General features: G+C 43.9%; 1 protein-coding gene across 6 annotated transcripts in view; it reads left to right on the forward strand.

Moving 5' to 3' along the window:
- The window catches only part of PLPP4 (phospholipid phosphatase 4), a 124,044-nt gene that overhangs the window by 36,530 nt on the left and 73,528 nt on the right, over window positions 1–13,986 (forward strand). For all 6 annotated transcript variants that reach the window (XM_032281832.1, XM_032281826.1, XM_032281827.1 and 3 more), the window contains one exon: window positions 9,886–9,994. In XM_032281832.1, coding sequence (XP_032137723.1) covers window positions 9,886–9,994 — 109 coding nt within the window. The remainder of the gene's footprint in view (window positions 1–9,885; window positions 9,995–13,986) is intronic.

Genomic DNA, 13,986 nt, shown 5'->3' on the forward strand with positions numbered 1-13,986 from the left:
TGGGCGGATGAGATTGATGGCAGCTCATTCCTCACATGTACTCACAGCCCAGGGGAGGAGTACACTGCCCACCATGCAGGGACATAAGGAACAGAGTGAACAGCCAAGGACTATGGGAGGCAGGCTAAGTATCAGGAGGGGGGAGTGGTCCCTGGTAATAGGATGATGGAATTGACTTATTGGATAATTCTACAAGCCAGCAGGAAACTGAGACTCACTATTCAGGCATAAGCAGAAACTCTGCCTGGTCACCTCATTAAGAGAGGTTGTTTGGCTATAGGACCTTATTTGTGAAAGCAGAGTAGGGAGGGGAACTTGTGGTGAGGGCATTTGAAGCCGTTTTGGTTTAAGATGTCAAAATAGGACATACCATTGGGCCTCAATCTTAGGCTTTACACTGCTCAAATTTAACACCCTTATCATTCATTCACTGTGTGTACCCATCCTCATAAGCACTTCATGTGAATTAGTTCATTTAATCCTTACACCTCTGAGGTAGGTGCTATCATCAGCATCACTGCAGAGATGAGGTAACTGAGGCCTGAGAGGTGAAGCACCTTGCCCAAGGCCATGTGGCTAGTAAGGAAATAATAAAAATCCGTCCCAGGAATGCTGCCTGCACAGTCTACGCCTCCACAGTTGAAGAGGGCATGAGATTTAGAGTGAGGGCATGGGGACATGAATCCCGGCTCTGCCTTGGGTGGGCATATAGGCTTGCTAAGCCTCAGTCTTTGCATCTGTTGGGAGGCTTATCACAGACCAAGAAGAACCATCCCCAAGAGGGGGCGGTAGTTCCGGGAGCTGTTCCTGGTCTGGTGCAGGGCCGGTCTCCTCATGTAACTCTTCCTTATCCAGGTGAGGGGTGAACTATTTAATTAAGTCAGTTGCTGCAAAGGAAGCCCTTCTTTGGATGGCAGGTACAAGAGAGTTGGTGGGAGCAATTTAATGGGGTCTTCATTTCTTTTTCCACCACCTTCCCTGCGCATTCTTTCTTTCGCTTATTTCCAACAAACATCAAAAGGCGTTCTGCAAGAATCTGATTTGTCATCCACACTGAGTGAGACTGGAGAGTGAAGTGTTGGATTTCCTGAGTAAGGTCACATCTCTATATCTCTAATTGAGGAAAAGCCTGTGTCTCATTAAAATAATTGCAGATGCCATTGAGCTGGTGGGGAAAGCATGTATGTGTTGTGTGTGTGTGTGTGTGTGTGTGTGTGTGTAAGTTTGGGTGTGTTGCTTGACTTCCTTAAAATTCCAGTGCCTATACGGAGGAGTAATGCACACTGTGCCATGTAGACTTAGGCAAGACATCTGACATCTTGTAGCTTCAGTGCTGCCATTTCTAAATAGGAATAATGGTAACTCCTGCCTCACAGGGTTCTTATGAGTATGAAATGAAGTCCTGTTGGAAAGCAGCAATGAAGGTCTTGGCACAAGATGCCTGCAATATCGTGACTATGATTATTATTCTGATTGTTACTTTTGTTTAGGGGGACGGCCAACTACTTCAATTCAGAGTAAAGACCTGTCTGAGGGCAGTTTGCTGGCCCATAGCCTCACAGAGATAATCCATCAACATGTTCTCTTGATAACTACACCCACCTCTTGTTCCCAGGACTAATAAGTAATCTGGTACACCTCCTTCCTGCCAAGAGTGGAGTGGCCTGCCTATTCTGTCAACCACATACAATGCCTGTTTTTGTTTTGTTTTGTTTTGCTTTGAGATGGAGTCTCACTCTGTCCCACAGGGTGGAGTGCAGTGGTGTTATCTTGGCTCACTGCAACCTCCGCCTCCTTCTTCAGCCTCCTGAGTAGCTGGGACTACAGGCACCTGTCACCATTCCTGGTTAATTTTTTGTATTTTTAGTAGAAATGAGGTTTCACCATATTAGCCAGAATGGTCTCGATCTCTTGACCTCGTGATCTACCTGCCTCAGCCTCCCAAAGTGCTGGGATTACAGGTGTGAGCCACCGTGCCCAGCCCCAATGCCTGTTTGTAAGAGCTTTTCCCTGTTGAGAAAGAGAGGCTGGCTAGAGAGCAAAAGTCAATAGTGCAATGAGAAAACATGTTTTCCTCTCAGCTCTCACCTGGAAAAGGTTTTTTTTGTTTGTTTGTTTATTATGTGTCTCCAAGTGTTTTTTTTTTTTTTTTCTTAAGATCTCAAGAGTTGAAAGTGACCTTGTGGGCCATTGTTTGCTCATACAATGAGCAAGTAATGAGGAGTTTTGTTGCCATTCTTCTACCTGCTCTCTTTCCCCAGCACACAACCTCACCACTCTCAGGTGGGGCTTAAAGAAGGTGGGGTAGTCTTCTCAGACCCATGTATTCACATTTGGAAGAGAAACAGCCACCATTTATGAAGGCTTTCAGTGCCCCAGGTGCTGTGCTTGACCCTGACTTATTACTGACTGAACAGAATATTCACAATGGCCTTGGAAGGTATGGCAGCATCCTAGAGGACAGGAGAAAGAGATGAAGCCTCAGAGAGGTTGCGTGACTTTTTACAAGCCACCCAGCCAGCAAACACCAAAGCAGGGATTTGGACTAAGTCTAATGTTCTGATTGGGTTTATATTTCAGTATAATCTTGTGTTATTTATAGTTGGGAAAAAGGACAGTCAGGTCTGTCATCTAGCACTTGACTTTGAATCCCCCTGGAGTCTTAACCTATCCTGAAAAACGCCTGTTGTCCAGGCACATGGACTAAGGGCATTGGCTAATCCATGAAATCTTTCAGAAGCTTATAGGGATCCTCTGGGGCTTTGGGAACTTGACTTTGAATTAGAAGAGGCCCCAGGGGACAGTGGCATCACTGTCCCTTGGTCATGGATTTGCTGTTTCTGCTGGTGTGACATCAAGATCAACCATTCCTTGGGATTCCCAACTTTGGGCTGCATCTGTTGCCACATTTTGCATGTGGAGTGTGATAGATACATACCCTAGAACATCCCTAGAGAACCAGGGTCCTCACAGGTGGCTCTGGGTGGGAGGCTATTTCATGGGTCCAACTACTGGTGTACTCCAATCTAGACATCTTAAAGCAGAATGGAGTGGCAAGCTCATATGTTCTGATGCATACAAGCAAAAACCTCAACACCCAATTCCACAATCTATTGTGACCAGATTAAACAACCTGTAATCTCCATAAGAGTTGAGGCCATATTTGTATTCACCAGTGTTACAGGACAGTACTTGTCACATCATGGACACTCAGTAAATATTTGTTGAATGAAGAAAAATTTGACAAAGATGATAGTCCCCTCTCTGTCCCCTCCTGTGCCCTTTCTGTGTAACTAGATATATATCCTGGGGTCCTTAAGTCATATTGAGCTATGGAAACAGAATTCACCAACAAGAGCATGGGAGTGAGAGAGGGAGAGGGAGAAAAAAAGAGAAAGAGAGAGAGAGAAAGAGAGAATATGTGCGTGCGTGTGTGTGTGTACATGAGCATATGTGAGTATAGTTTTAATCTGTCATGAGTCTAGATGATGCCCATCTAGCCCTAGTCTGGGGAGCTTTCTAGAGGCAGAACCATATTCTAATTTGATGCCAAGCTGGTTAAAGGCCTGGAGAGCTGCCAGTGGTGCCACGGGTGCCTCAAGAATTGAATCTGCTGCTTGTAGGTGAAGACTCAGGTAACCAAAAAAAGGTAGTCAGTGGTGCTTTTGTGATTTAGCAATGAAAGAGCCATGGCAGCCACAGTTTGCCTAAAGGGAAAGGGTGTATGGTTTTGTTATATTTTGCTTTCAGATCACTCCGATATTAGTTTTCTTCCTGCTTTTCATTCTTAGTCAATATCAGATCCTCCTTTACCTCTTTTCTATTTGGTTAATTTTAGTGGCTTCTCCCAGCATCTTAAATAATTGCATCCTTTTGCATGCCTTCCACTCACTTAATTTCAGGCGGTATGTATGTTTATATGTGTGGTGTGTATGGGTACATTTTGTGTATATGTACATGTAATTAAAAGCCCTGCCTAGGGAAGATTTAAATATCTGAATCACACATGAACAATGTACAAATTAAAGAGAAAATTGCTTGGGCATAAAGTTAGGATTACATCTTTGAATTTTCATCATGAACTTTTTTTTCTTGCCCTGTCTTATGGTGCCGAGTGAATATGTTTTAAGTTCTTCAAACTGTATCGTGAGAAAATTAAGGAGAAAATATAAAACTGCTTCCACTTTGCCCAGGAGAAATTAAGATACAAATAGATTAAGATAACTGTCCAATTCAAACAGCAAAGAAATAGAAGTATGTCTTGGATTAAAATCCAACAACATTTTATCTGACTTTGAACAGTTAAAATTATCATTAAAGAAAATAATATGTTTACTTTAGTAGTAACTTTGCTTTTCAATGTAGTAACATTTGACCTGCAGAGTCTAGACATTTTATTTTTAGTTTGAATCCCTATTAAGGGAAAGGATGTTGACAGCAGTTGACAATTCCTGAATGCTTGTAATGGGGGAGGTCCATGATTTTGAGGTTAGACTGGTGCTGCTGCTGAATCAGAGTTTATTGATAACAATGAAGAAAATATTGCATTCATACCTCTACAGTCTCATTAAACAGCACTTTTCCTTTGAAATGATTCGTAAAAGATACCTTGTAATCTGTTAGAATTCCATGCCTCCTACTCGTGTAGGGCTGTTTATTTTTGGTCATTAAACCTGATGAAATTTTAGAAGTCTTACTCTACTCTTAAACAAATTGTGATATGCAATGGATAACTAGTGTAATTATCCACATGATTTGAGTATAGGGGGCCCTGATTTATGTACATAGGCCCACACCAGCTCTTCTATTCTTTTTAGATGGAGTCTCACTCTGTCACCCAGGCTAGTGTGCAGTGGCACAATCTCAGCTCACTGTAACCCCCTCCTCCCAGGCTCAAGCAGTTCTTTTGTCTCAGCCTTTTCAGTAGCTGGGATTACAGGCACATACCACCACACCCAGCTAATTTTTGTGTTTTTAGTAGAGACGGGGTTTCTCAATGTTGGTCAGGCTGGTCTTGAACTCCTTGCTTCATGTGATCCACTTGCCTTGGCCTCCCAAAAGCTCTTCTATTCTTAATGAAGGCTTTGCAGAGATGGGGAAAGGCCTTCACAGTGAGAACAACAGGCCTGACCCCCAACCGCAAAGGAGCTTTGCATCGTTGGACCTGTCAGAGCCTTCTGGGTGTTAAGGTATTTTTAGCTGTTCTGTATTTATTGGAAATGAAAGTAAACTAAATGGCTTTACCCACTTTCTGGTGGTCAAAGAGTTGCTGCAACTCCTTTAGTCTTTTCTTGAAAAACTCCAGGACGTCAGTCATTGCACTGGCCAGGAATATGCCGATGCTAAGGCTGGCAGGGTGATTTTCCTCCACACTGAATGGCTTCAGGTTGCTGTGCCTTGGGTTTCATTTTGTTATATGTATTTTTCTCCCCCCATGACACAAGTGGTGCTTGAGATGATTTTAATGGCTTTGTGAGATGGGTTTAGATTTAGATTACATTGGGTTGGTGCAGAAGTAATTGTGTTTTTTGCCTTTTTTATTTTTTAAAGCATGGCAAAAACCCCAATTACTTTTGCACCAATGTAGTATATGGACTTGACCCACCTTCCACCACAGTCATGGAGAAGATTTTCTGGGGATCATGTTAAATGCAGACTCTGATCCACTAGGGCTGGGGTGGGGCTGGAGATTTTGCATTTTTAACCAGATCCCACATGATGCTGCTGTCCTGGCCTTTTATGACTCAAGGTTTGATCTACAGATTGGCAGCGAGGCACCCCCAGGAAGCTTGCTAGAAATGCTAGTTCTTATGTCTCTTCTCAGCCTGCTCTCTCTGAATCTGCAGCCACAAGACTCCCAAGTGATCCCTGGACACATTAAAGTTTGGGAACCGCTGACCTAACGCACTGCTGGAGACCATCCCTTCACCCCTTCCCTAGAAGCAGGGTTCCCGTTTCTTAGATTCCAGCCCACTTCCTAAGAGCTTGTAGAAGGATGTTACCAGGCCCAGGCATGTCCTACACCTTTAACGCCTCCAGGACTTTGCAGTCCCCTGTGTGCCCACCTCTGTCCCTGTTAAGATCCTTAAGCTTTATTAAGACCCTGGTCCTCTGTGTATTAGCTCCACTGTCTGCGTTCTTTGAGGCAAACATCAGTGGCTGGAGCATGACTGAAGGGACATCGATCTTTCTTAGTACTGCTGCTCCCAGAGGATATAATTTGCTTGATAGATGTGTTCTGGCTGCAGCTACTCAGGGTGGGTGTGAGGGATTGTGCAAAATGCTGGGTCCACCAGGCTTTAGAAAAATTGCTATGAGAATATTAAAACCTGGAAGACAAACAAGATGAGGAAGAAAGGTGCTCTGTGGTATGCCTGGTCCCCCTGCCCTGTGGCCGGCTGTGTGAGAAGACATAGGAGTCAAGATTCTGGGGTCTCACAGAGTGGGGGCTGTGTGGCCATCATAGTGTGAATCCCTGTGGGTGGCAGAGTATATTTCAGAGGTGGCTGCAGCCATATCCCTCATCCACCTGCTTTTCTAGTAAGAACTTGCCATACTCCAGTCAATGGGTGGAGTTATTTCCCCTCCCGTGAATCTAGACTGACCTTAGGACTCACTTCTAACTGGAGATGACACTACACAACTTCTGGGACTAGGCTGGTAAGGTTATGGAGCTTCTGCCTTATTCTCTGGGATACCTGCTGTGGGGGAAGTCAGTAGCTATGAATAATTCTGACCACCCTGAGACCACAGTGCTAGGGAAGAAGGGTTTTTCTTTTTTTGGGGGTGGGGTGAGTGTTCAAGATCTTTTGTTTTCAGAGCTTGCAACAGTTGGTTAGCAATGCTAGCTAAGCTGGATAATCTGAAGGCCATCCCACCTTTCTCTTTATGCATTCAACCAACAGAATCTCTTTCTTACAAACAAGATTATTGACTAATTGGGATCTGTCTCAAGGTGTGTGTGGGAAGAGGTCGTTTCCCCCACACTTTTCCCAGCAAGGTTGTTTTATAGCCAAATGCAACTCAAATCCATAACATAGCAACTAGCCATGTCTAGTATCACTGATTCCCCCACCGCTAGAATAGGAAGTTGAGGTAAGAGGGGAGAGACTGTGTCCTGTTATAAGAAAAACAGCAGCAGGGGTTCCAGCTCCTGCCGAGATTCCAGCGGACAGCCTGGTCAGTGGACAGCCATCAACTGTGCCCACATGAGAGATTCTAAGTGGGGACTGCCTAGATAATGAGCCCCTCTCAATTTCCTGACCCACGAATTCATGAACAAAGTAAAATGCTTTGAAGTAATTTGTTATATAGCTACAGAAACTGGAGTATTCTGAAGTTTTAGTTATCATAGGTATGCTACATATTCTTAAAAACATCCTTCAAACAAAATTTATTTTATTTCATGTCTTAAAAACACTTGGGGCAGGAAGTAGATTGTCACAAAATCAAACAAAGCTTGAAAACTGTCTAGTAAAAATATGTAGGTACAGGCTAGAGTAAAATGATAATAGTAATACGATTCTAGTTTTTATTTCTCTTCTGTCAGGCACTACATATATATTCCGTCATTTAACTTTCATTCTAACTCTGTAAGGTGTATCTATTTAGAGATGAGGAAACTGGGGCGTAGAAATGTTAGGTAACTCACCATGTGCCACATAGCTAGAGCTGGGCTTTTGAATGCTGCTGGCCTGACTCGAGAGCCTGTCCTGCCGTGGGTGGAAGAGATGTTAGTGAGAAGGGTTAAATTACAGAATGTCCTGTCCTTGGATCCAAGGGTTTGGAACCGTTAGGTATCGTTTAGTTTAATGCTAGGGACTCCTGGCCCATTAGGGCCACCTACAGGAGTGTTTAAAATCCACATTACCATACCCTGTTCACTTGGAGTCTTAGGTCTATGGTAGGGTGTTTTCCAGAAGGTTGACCTTCTGACCCATCTGAAGTTGAAGTCTCTGATTTAGTTTGGCCTTCCCCATTGCAGAGGCCCTGGAAGGGGAAGCAACTTGCTCCACAGCATGGAGTAGCTTAGTTGGAGAGCTGGGGTGGAGAGCAGTTTCCTGATGCCCATACAGGGTGCTTCTCCATGCTGCTCTAGAGAAGGTTTGGAGGGCTGATAGCAGAAGTAACTTGTAACCCAGTGAAGGAATGCAATAGGGATTCTGCAGTAGAAGTGCTCCGGGTTCAGGGATGACGAAGGGTTGGCTGGATTCTGTGATGATGCCATTGCAGGGGTCTGTTCAGTCACCTGGCAAATAGCTACCAAGTGATGCCTGTGTGCCAGGCAGAAACACTGAGGGCCCAGTGCTGAGCAGAACAGTCATTGACATCACTGTTTCTGCCGAGGCTCCAGATAACATAAATACACAGACTTCCAGGATGTAAAACCTCACAGAGAAGGCAGGGAGACAAGGGGGAAGGGAAGGAGGGAAGGAGAGACAGGGAGAGAGACATGAAAGATGGGTGGATTTTAGGTATCTTAGATACACAATAGAATTGAGAGTCAGGCTGATCAAAGTGCAAGTACTTTCTGTGTCACCTATTCAAATTCCCAAAAGGATGTTAACTTTTGTGGTCTCTGAGTGCCTACGGTGGCCCAGCCGTGCTACTGGGCTTTGAGGTGACAGCCATGGAGTGGCTCCTGCCCTCACACCCTCACAGGGGAGCTGAAGCTGCGATCAGATCATGCTCATACAACGTCCCAAATTTGGGATAGAAACCGGGGCTGTGGGACTCCTGATTCTGTCTGGAGACTGAGACAACTTTAGGGTGACCCAGTTGTTCTGGTTTGCTCAAGACTGAGGAGTTTCCTGGGATATAAGACTTTCGGTGCTTAAACTGGAAAAGTTATGGACAAACCTAGACTGCCAGCCACCCTAGAGGGTTTCCTAGAGGAGGAGAAAGCTGAGCTTCTCCTCTCCAGCTCCCCTGCGCTCCTCATCTTGGATCCTGGGACTCCTTTTCCCAGAAGCCCAAACCAGAAGCCTAGGAATCAGCTTCAGCCACTCCTGCTCACAGGTTCTCCATGCTGTCCTTTTTCTTTCCAGTCTACTAGCCTCTCTTGCAGCAACAGCTGCCACAACCCCAGCATGTCCCACCCTGCCTTCTATTCTCTCCTCTGAGTCCCACCTCACCATGGCCAGTGCCGCCATTTTGAATTGAAATTCCCATTCCATGCTTCTTCACCAAACCTTTTTTTGGCTCAAAATCAAAATCCTCTAGCCTGGCACTTAAAGCCCCAAATGACCTGGCTTCTTCTGCTCTCTCCAACTGATCTGCAGTGGTGCTAAACTTAGTTCCTCAGGTAAAGGTTGGCTGGAGAGCTGGGAGGTGCCCAAATGGACAAGATCTAAAAAAGCAAACCTCTGTGTCTCTGCCCTTTTCTTCCCCCCAGTTTTTCTCTTGGCAGTGACTGCTTTCCATTGCCCAACCAGTGAAGACAGCACATGGGCAGCTGAGCCAGTTACTCCCTCACTTAGGTTCCACCTCAAGCCTGTTTTATTCTCAAAAGACCATGCTGCTGCTCTGGCCTCACCCCAGTCTGAGCCACCATTCTGACTTCAGTTTCCAGTTTACTCTGGAACCCCAAGTCCTTAGAGTCTTTGTATATACAAAGCTACTCCTTCTGGGTGGAATTGGTACTTGCTGGCAGGTGGTGATGAAAGAGTCTGCAGAGTCCCAGTGATTCTTTCAGTCCTTCCCAAGCCTTTGAACTGGCTGAGAACTGACAGCAGGGTCTGTCTATTTCCCCTTCCCCAGCAGGCTGGATCCTCCCATGAGGATGCATAGGAGGTGGCTGGAGTTGGGGGTGGGGGGCGCCTCCTAGGGAACTTCCTGCAGCAACAGAATGCTCAGCCTTCATGTACTTTTCTTTTTATGTTTCAGTTTTACAGAGTTTTTGGATCCGTTCCAGAGAGTCATCCAGCCAGAAGAGATCTGGCTGTATAAAAATCCTTTGGTGCAATCAGATAACATACCTACTCGCCTCATGTTTGTAAGTACCATGATTTCATGCCTTATTTGACCACTCTCTCAAAGATGAAACAAATGGGTTTCATCATTGTGTTTCTAACCCTGAAGACAGTGGGTAACCTGAGAGAAAGAGGTAAGCAGCTCATCAAATTAAAATCCAATTCGTGATAGGAGCTGCTTGGTCATGTGAGAAGTAGTCATTGCCCAGTATTGTGGAACGAGAAAGGACTTGCTTGTCTGGGCTACGCTGAGTCACAGTAAAGGAAGACTAGAAGCCAGTAATAAGAATTGTCTGTCCCCTCTCTTTTTAGGATAAGCCTTGATTGTGCCAAAGGAAGGTACCCAGATAGCTCTGCTAACCTCCTTTCAAGTTTTAGCTGATCAGTTGTTGGCCACTAATAAGACCACCCTGTGCTTCAACCTCTGGAGAGTGTCTTGTGTCTCTCTCCTTCTAGAATAAATGGGCAAGCATCCACAGAGCTGATGGATATATTGGGATTAATTTTACCTCCCCTACCCCCAATGCCACTGTGCCAGACTTGTGGCTGAGAGCTTAAGAAATGATGGTCTCATTTAATTCCACCCAGCATCCCAGTAAGGAAGATGTCATTATTGTCCACATTTCACAGATGCAAAACTGCATTCCAAGAGAGATGAGGGAACTTGCCCAATGTCACACTGCTAATGAGCACAGCACCAGGTTCTAGCAGCCAACTCTTGGAGCTCAGCTCTCAGCCAAGAGGCTCCCCTGCAGGTTGTGGGCAGAGTGTCTGGGACTCCTTGCTGATGCTAATGAAGCCCTGGAGAGTTGGAGAATCGCCATCAAAACTTTCTGGAGCAGAGAACATATTTAAGCTCCTCTTTGTTGTGGAACGATAATGTGACTTTTAGATGGGCAGCCTCCCAGCAGCTTGAATGTTATTCCTATTGACCTGCCATGGTGTCTCGTGCCTGTCTGGGAACTGCTCCAGAAACTTCACAGCCACACAGGGGACATTTTTGTATTTTGAAAGAAATCACTCTGATTTTACAGAGAAAATTTTGTTAATTAGTGATGATTGGAGATATCTGTTCTTTTGCAAACTCTTGGAAGTGCCCATAACGCCAGTGAGCATGAAATTATCATTTTAATTTCTTCATAATAGTTACTTTTCTGCTGGAAAGTAAACTGGATTTTTATAAATCTTAGGGAAATTGACAAATTAGGGTGGTTGTGAGTAGGGATTTACTAACACATAACTACTATAATTAGGCTTTTTTCATTTCTTCTGTAACTCAAATCTTCTATAAATCCTAGAAATAAAGGAATCAGTGTATGTATAATGAGTTCACTCAATGGCTTTAATAAGGAGACGCTTCTATTTATCAGTTACTCTTATTTTTTCATAACATTTTACATTTCATGTGTTATAAAAACACAATTTGGAGATGAATGTTCATATGGGATGTTGTGAGAAATCTGTGGCTGTGTCCTAGATTTATGAACAATGGATTGTTTTGAAGTCTAGATACAAATGCCACAAATATTCCGGCTACAGACACAAATAGGACGGAGCAATTTGCATGCTGGCGGTGGTAGAAATTAGGCAGTAGAGAGCTTATTCAGCGCTGGGGTTCTCAGAGAACAGAAGGATATTCAGCCACACTTACTGATTCATACCCTCTATTCTCCTAATTAAATAAGTTCAATCTTTTATTTCATTGATAGTAGTTGATGAATTTCATTCATTTAGTCACATGATTTAGTACAATTCCATAATAATACAAGGAAAGCAGTAGATAAATTTATAGTACTACACAAAGATGAAAAATATTTTGTCACCCCATAAATAAGATTATTTTCCTGGCTTTTAAGAATGTAGCATAAGGCATTATGTGAACACTTCTGGTCCTTTGAAATCTTCAGATGTTGGCCAGGTGCAGTGGCTCATGCCTATAATCCCAGCACTTTGGGAGGCTGATGTGGGAGGATCATGAGGTCAAGAAATCAAGACCATCCTGGCCAACATGGTGAAACCCCATCTCTACTAAAAATACAAAAAGTAGCTGGGCGTGGTGGCACATGCCTGTAGTCCCAGCTACTCGGGAGACTGAGACACGAGAATTGCTTGAACCTGGGAGGCAGAGGTTGCAGTGAGCTGAGATTGCGCCACTGCACTACAGCCTGGGCAACAGAGCAAGACTCCATCAAAAATCAAAACCAAACAAAACCAAAACAAAAATTCAGATGTTAGTAGAAGAAATGGTAATAGGACATCCATTTTCACTGGTGTAGAAAATGGCTCGATTTTCTTTGAAAGCTCAAATTTTTGAATTTACTATATAAACAACATCCTGGGATCTCCTTTAATTTTGGTTGGAATGTTTTAATTTAAAGGCGAGAACTTTCTAACTTTCAAGGTGTGTTTTAAAGGCAGCTGGTATTGGTTTAGTTTTTTTATTGGATAATTAATGCCTCTAGAGTCATGTGTGTGCAATTTAGAGGAACCAATTGGGCAAATGCAACAAGAAAATTAACAGAATAATGGCTAGGGGATGAAGTGCAAAGTAAATGGTAATAATGTTACTGGAAACCTCCTAACTTGCGCTGTTGCTGTCTGTTGCACCATTAGCTCAGGTGATGTCTGTCACCCTGAAAGCTGGGTGTACTTGGAACTGTTTGATTCCAAGAGCTTTTTCCCCTTGACAACCCAGTATTCCTGTTGACCGGAGAGATTGGCTGAGAATTCTTTTCAGATGCACTGAAAGGTCTTGCTTAGCATTTCTGGGATATGCCCAAGCAGTTAGCCACCTTTATGGAAGGCTGCTTCCTTATTGAAAAGAGGCCATGGCTTCCTGCTGAGTGTGAAGGATTTATCAGAACATCTTTAAAAACCTATTTTTTTTGTGTAGGACAACTTAATTGATATTGGTTGTTGATTTTTGGTACACTTTCTTTTGTCTATAGAAGCTGTCTCTTTGTACATTCAGGTGACATTTCCAGGGAGCCTGCTATGGGTGAAGAAAACCATAAGGGTTATAGGGGATGGGAAGTCCAATGAGATTTGGGGTGTACCCCCAGGGACCCTCCAGGATCCCTGGCACATTAGAGTGGTACTCTAATACAAAATGGAATCTGAAAAGGGCCAGAGGAGAGGCTCAGGTAAGTTCTAGGAAACCTGTTCTTCATCATTATTATCATTACCATCAAAGCCATCATCATCTACAACAGTGAACATTTCTTGGATTCAGGGACTGTGTTTATCTCTTTTTAAAGAGCATCTCAGTTAATCTTCAGAGTCCTCTGAGGTCAGCACTTTTGTTAATCTCATAAGGTCAGTGGAGAAAACAAAACTAGGGAAATTATGCAGTTTGTTCCAGTTAGACAGCCGTCAGTGGCTGGAGCAGGACTTGAGCGCTGGCTGTGAGTGCAAACTCTCTCTTGGAGCCACTCTGCTATGATGCCTCCTTGGTGATTGGTGAGGTGGAGAAGTAAAGGCAGAGAAGGAGAATGAGGGCTATGTGGGTCCTGTGAATAGGAGTTTGTTTGGAGTATCTATGGGTAAGGGCTAAGAAGGGGGCAGGCATAGAGCCAGACTGAGGGCAGCTTTGGATTGGTTAATTATGACCTAATTCAGTGGGTGATTATGAAACACCTGCTGTGAGCAAAGTTGAATAAGATATGGTTTCTAGTCTAGGGAGGGGCCCAGACGTGAACACAAGGTGGACGGTTCAGCATCACTAAAAAGCCTTGAGAAATAGGTAAGACCCAGTAAGGAGTTTAAGGATTGATAGGTTTTGCAATATTTTTTCCTTGGCTTCCAAAAGAAATCCACACACAGCCTGTTCTTTGCCCTCTTCTCTTTTTGCTTTGGTCGTGATATGTCCAGAAGATTTATTCTCATGGAATATTACTGATAGATACTGTGTTGATTTGATACCAGGGTTTTTTATTCTGGGATAGGATGCTTCTAAGGAAGACAGAAATAAAATCATTTTGGGGAGGAAGAAGGAAGGAAAAGAGACAAGGCTGGA

This window comes from Sapajus apella, unplaced genomic scaffold (assembly GCF_009761245.1).
Source record: "Sapajus apella isolate SASKATOON/1434 unplaced genomic scaffold, GSC_monkey_1.0 scaffold13, whole genome shotgun sequence".
In the NCBI taxonomy this organism is placed as follows: Eukaryota; Metazoa; Chordata; class Mammalia; order Primates; family Cebidae; genus Sapajus; species Sapajus apella.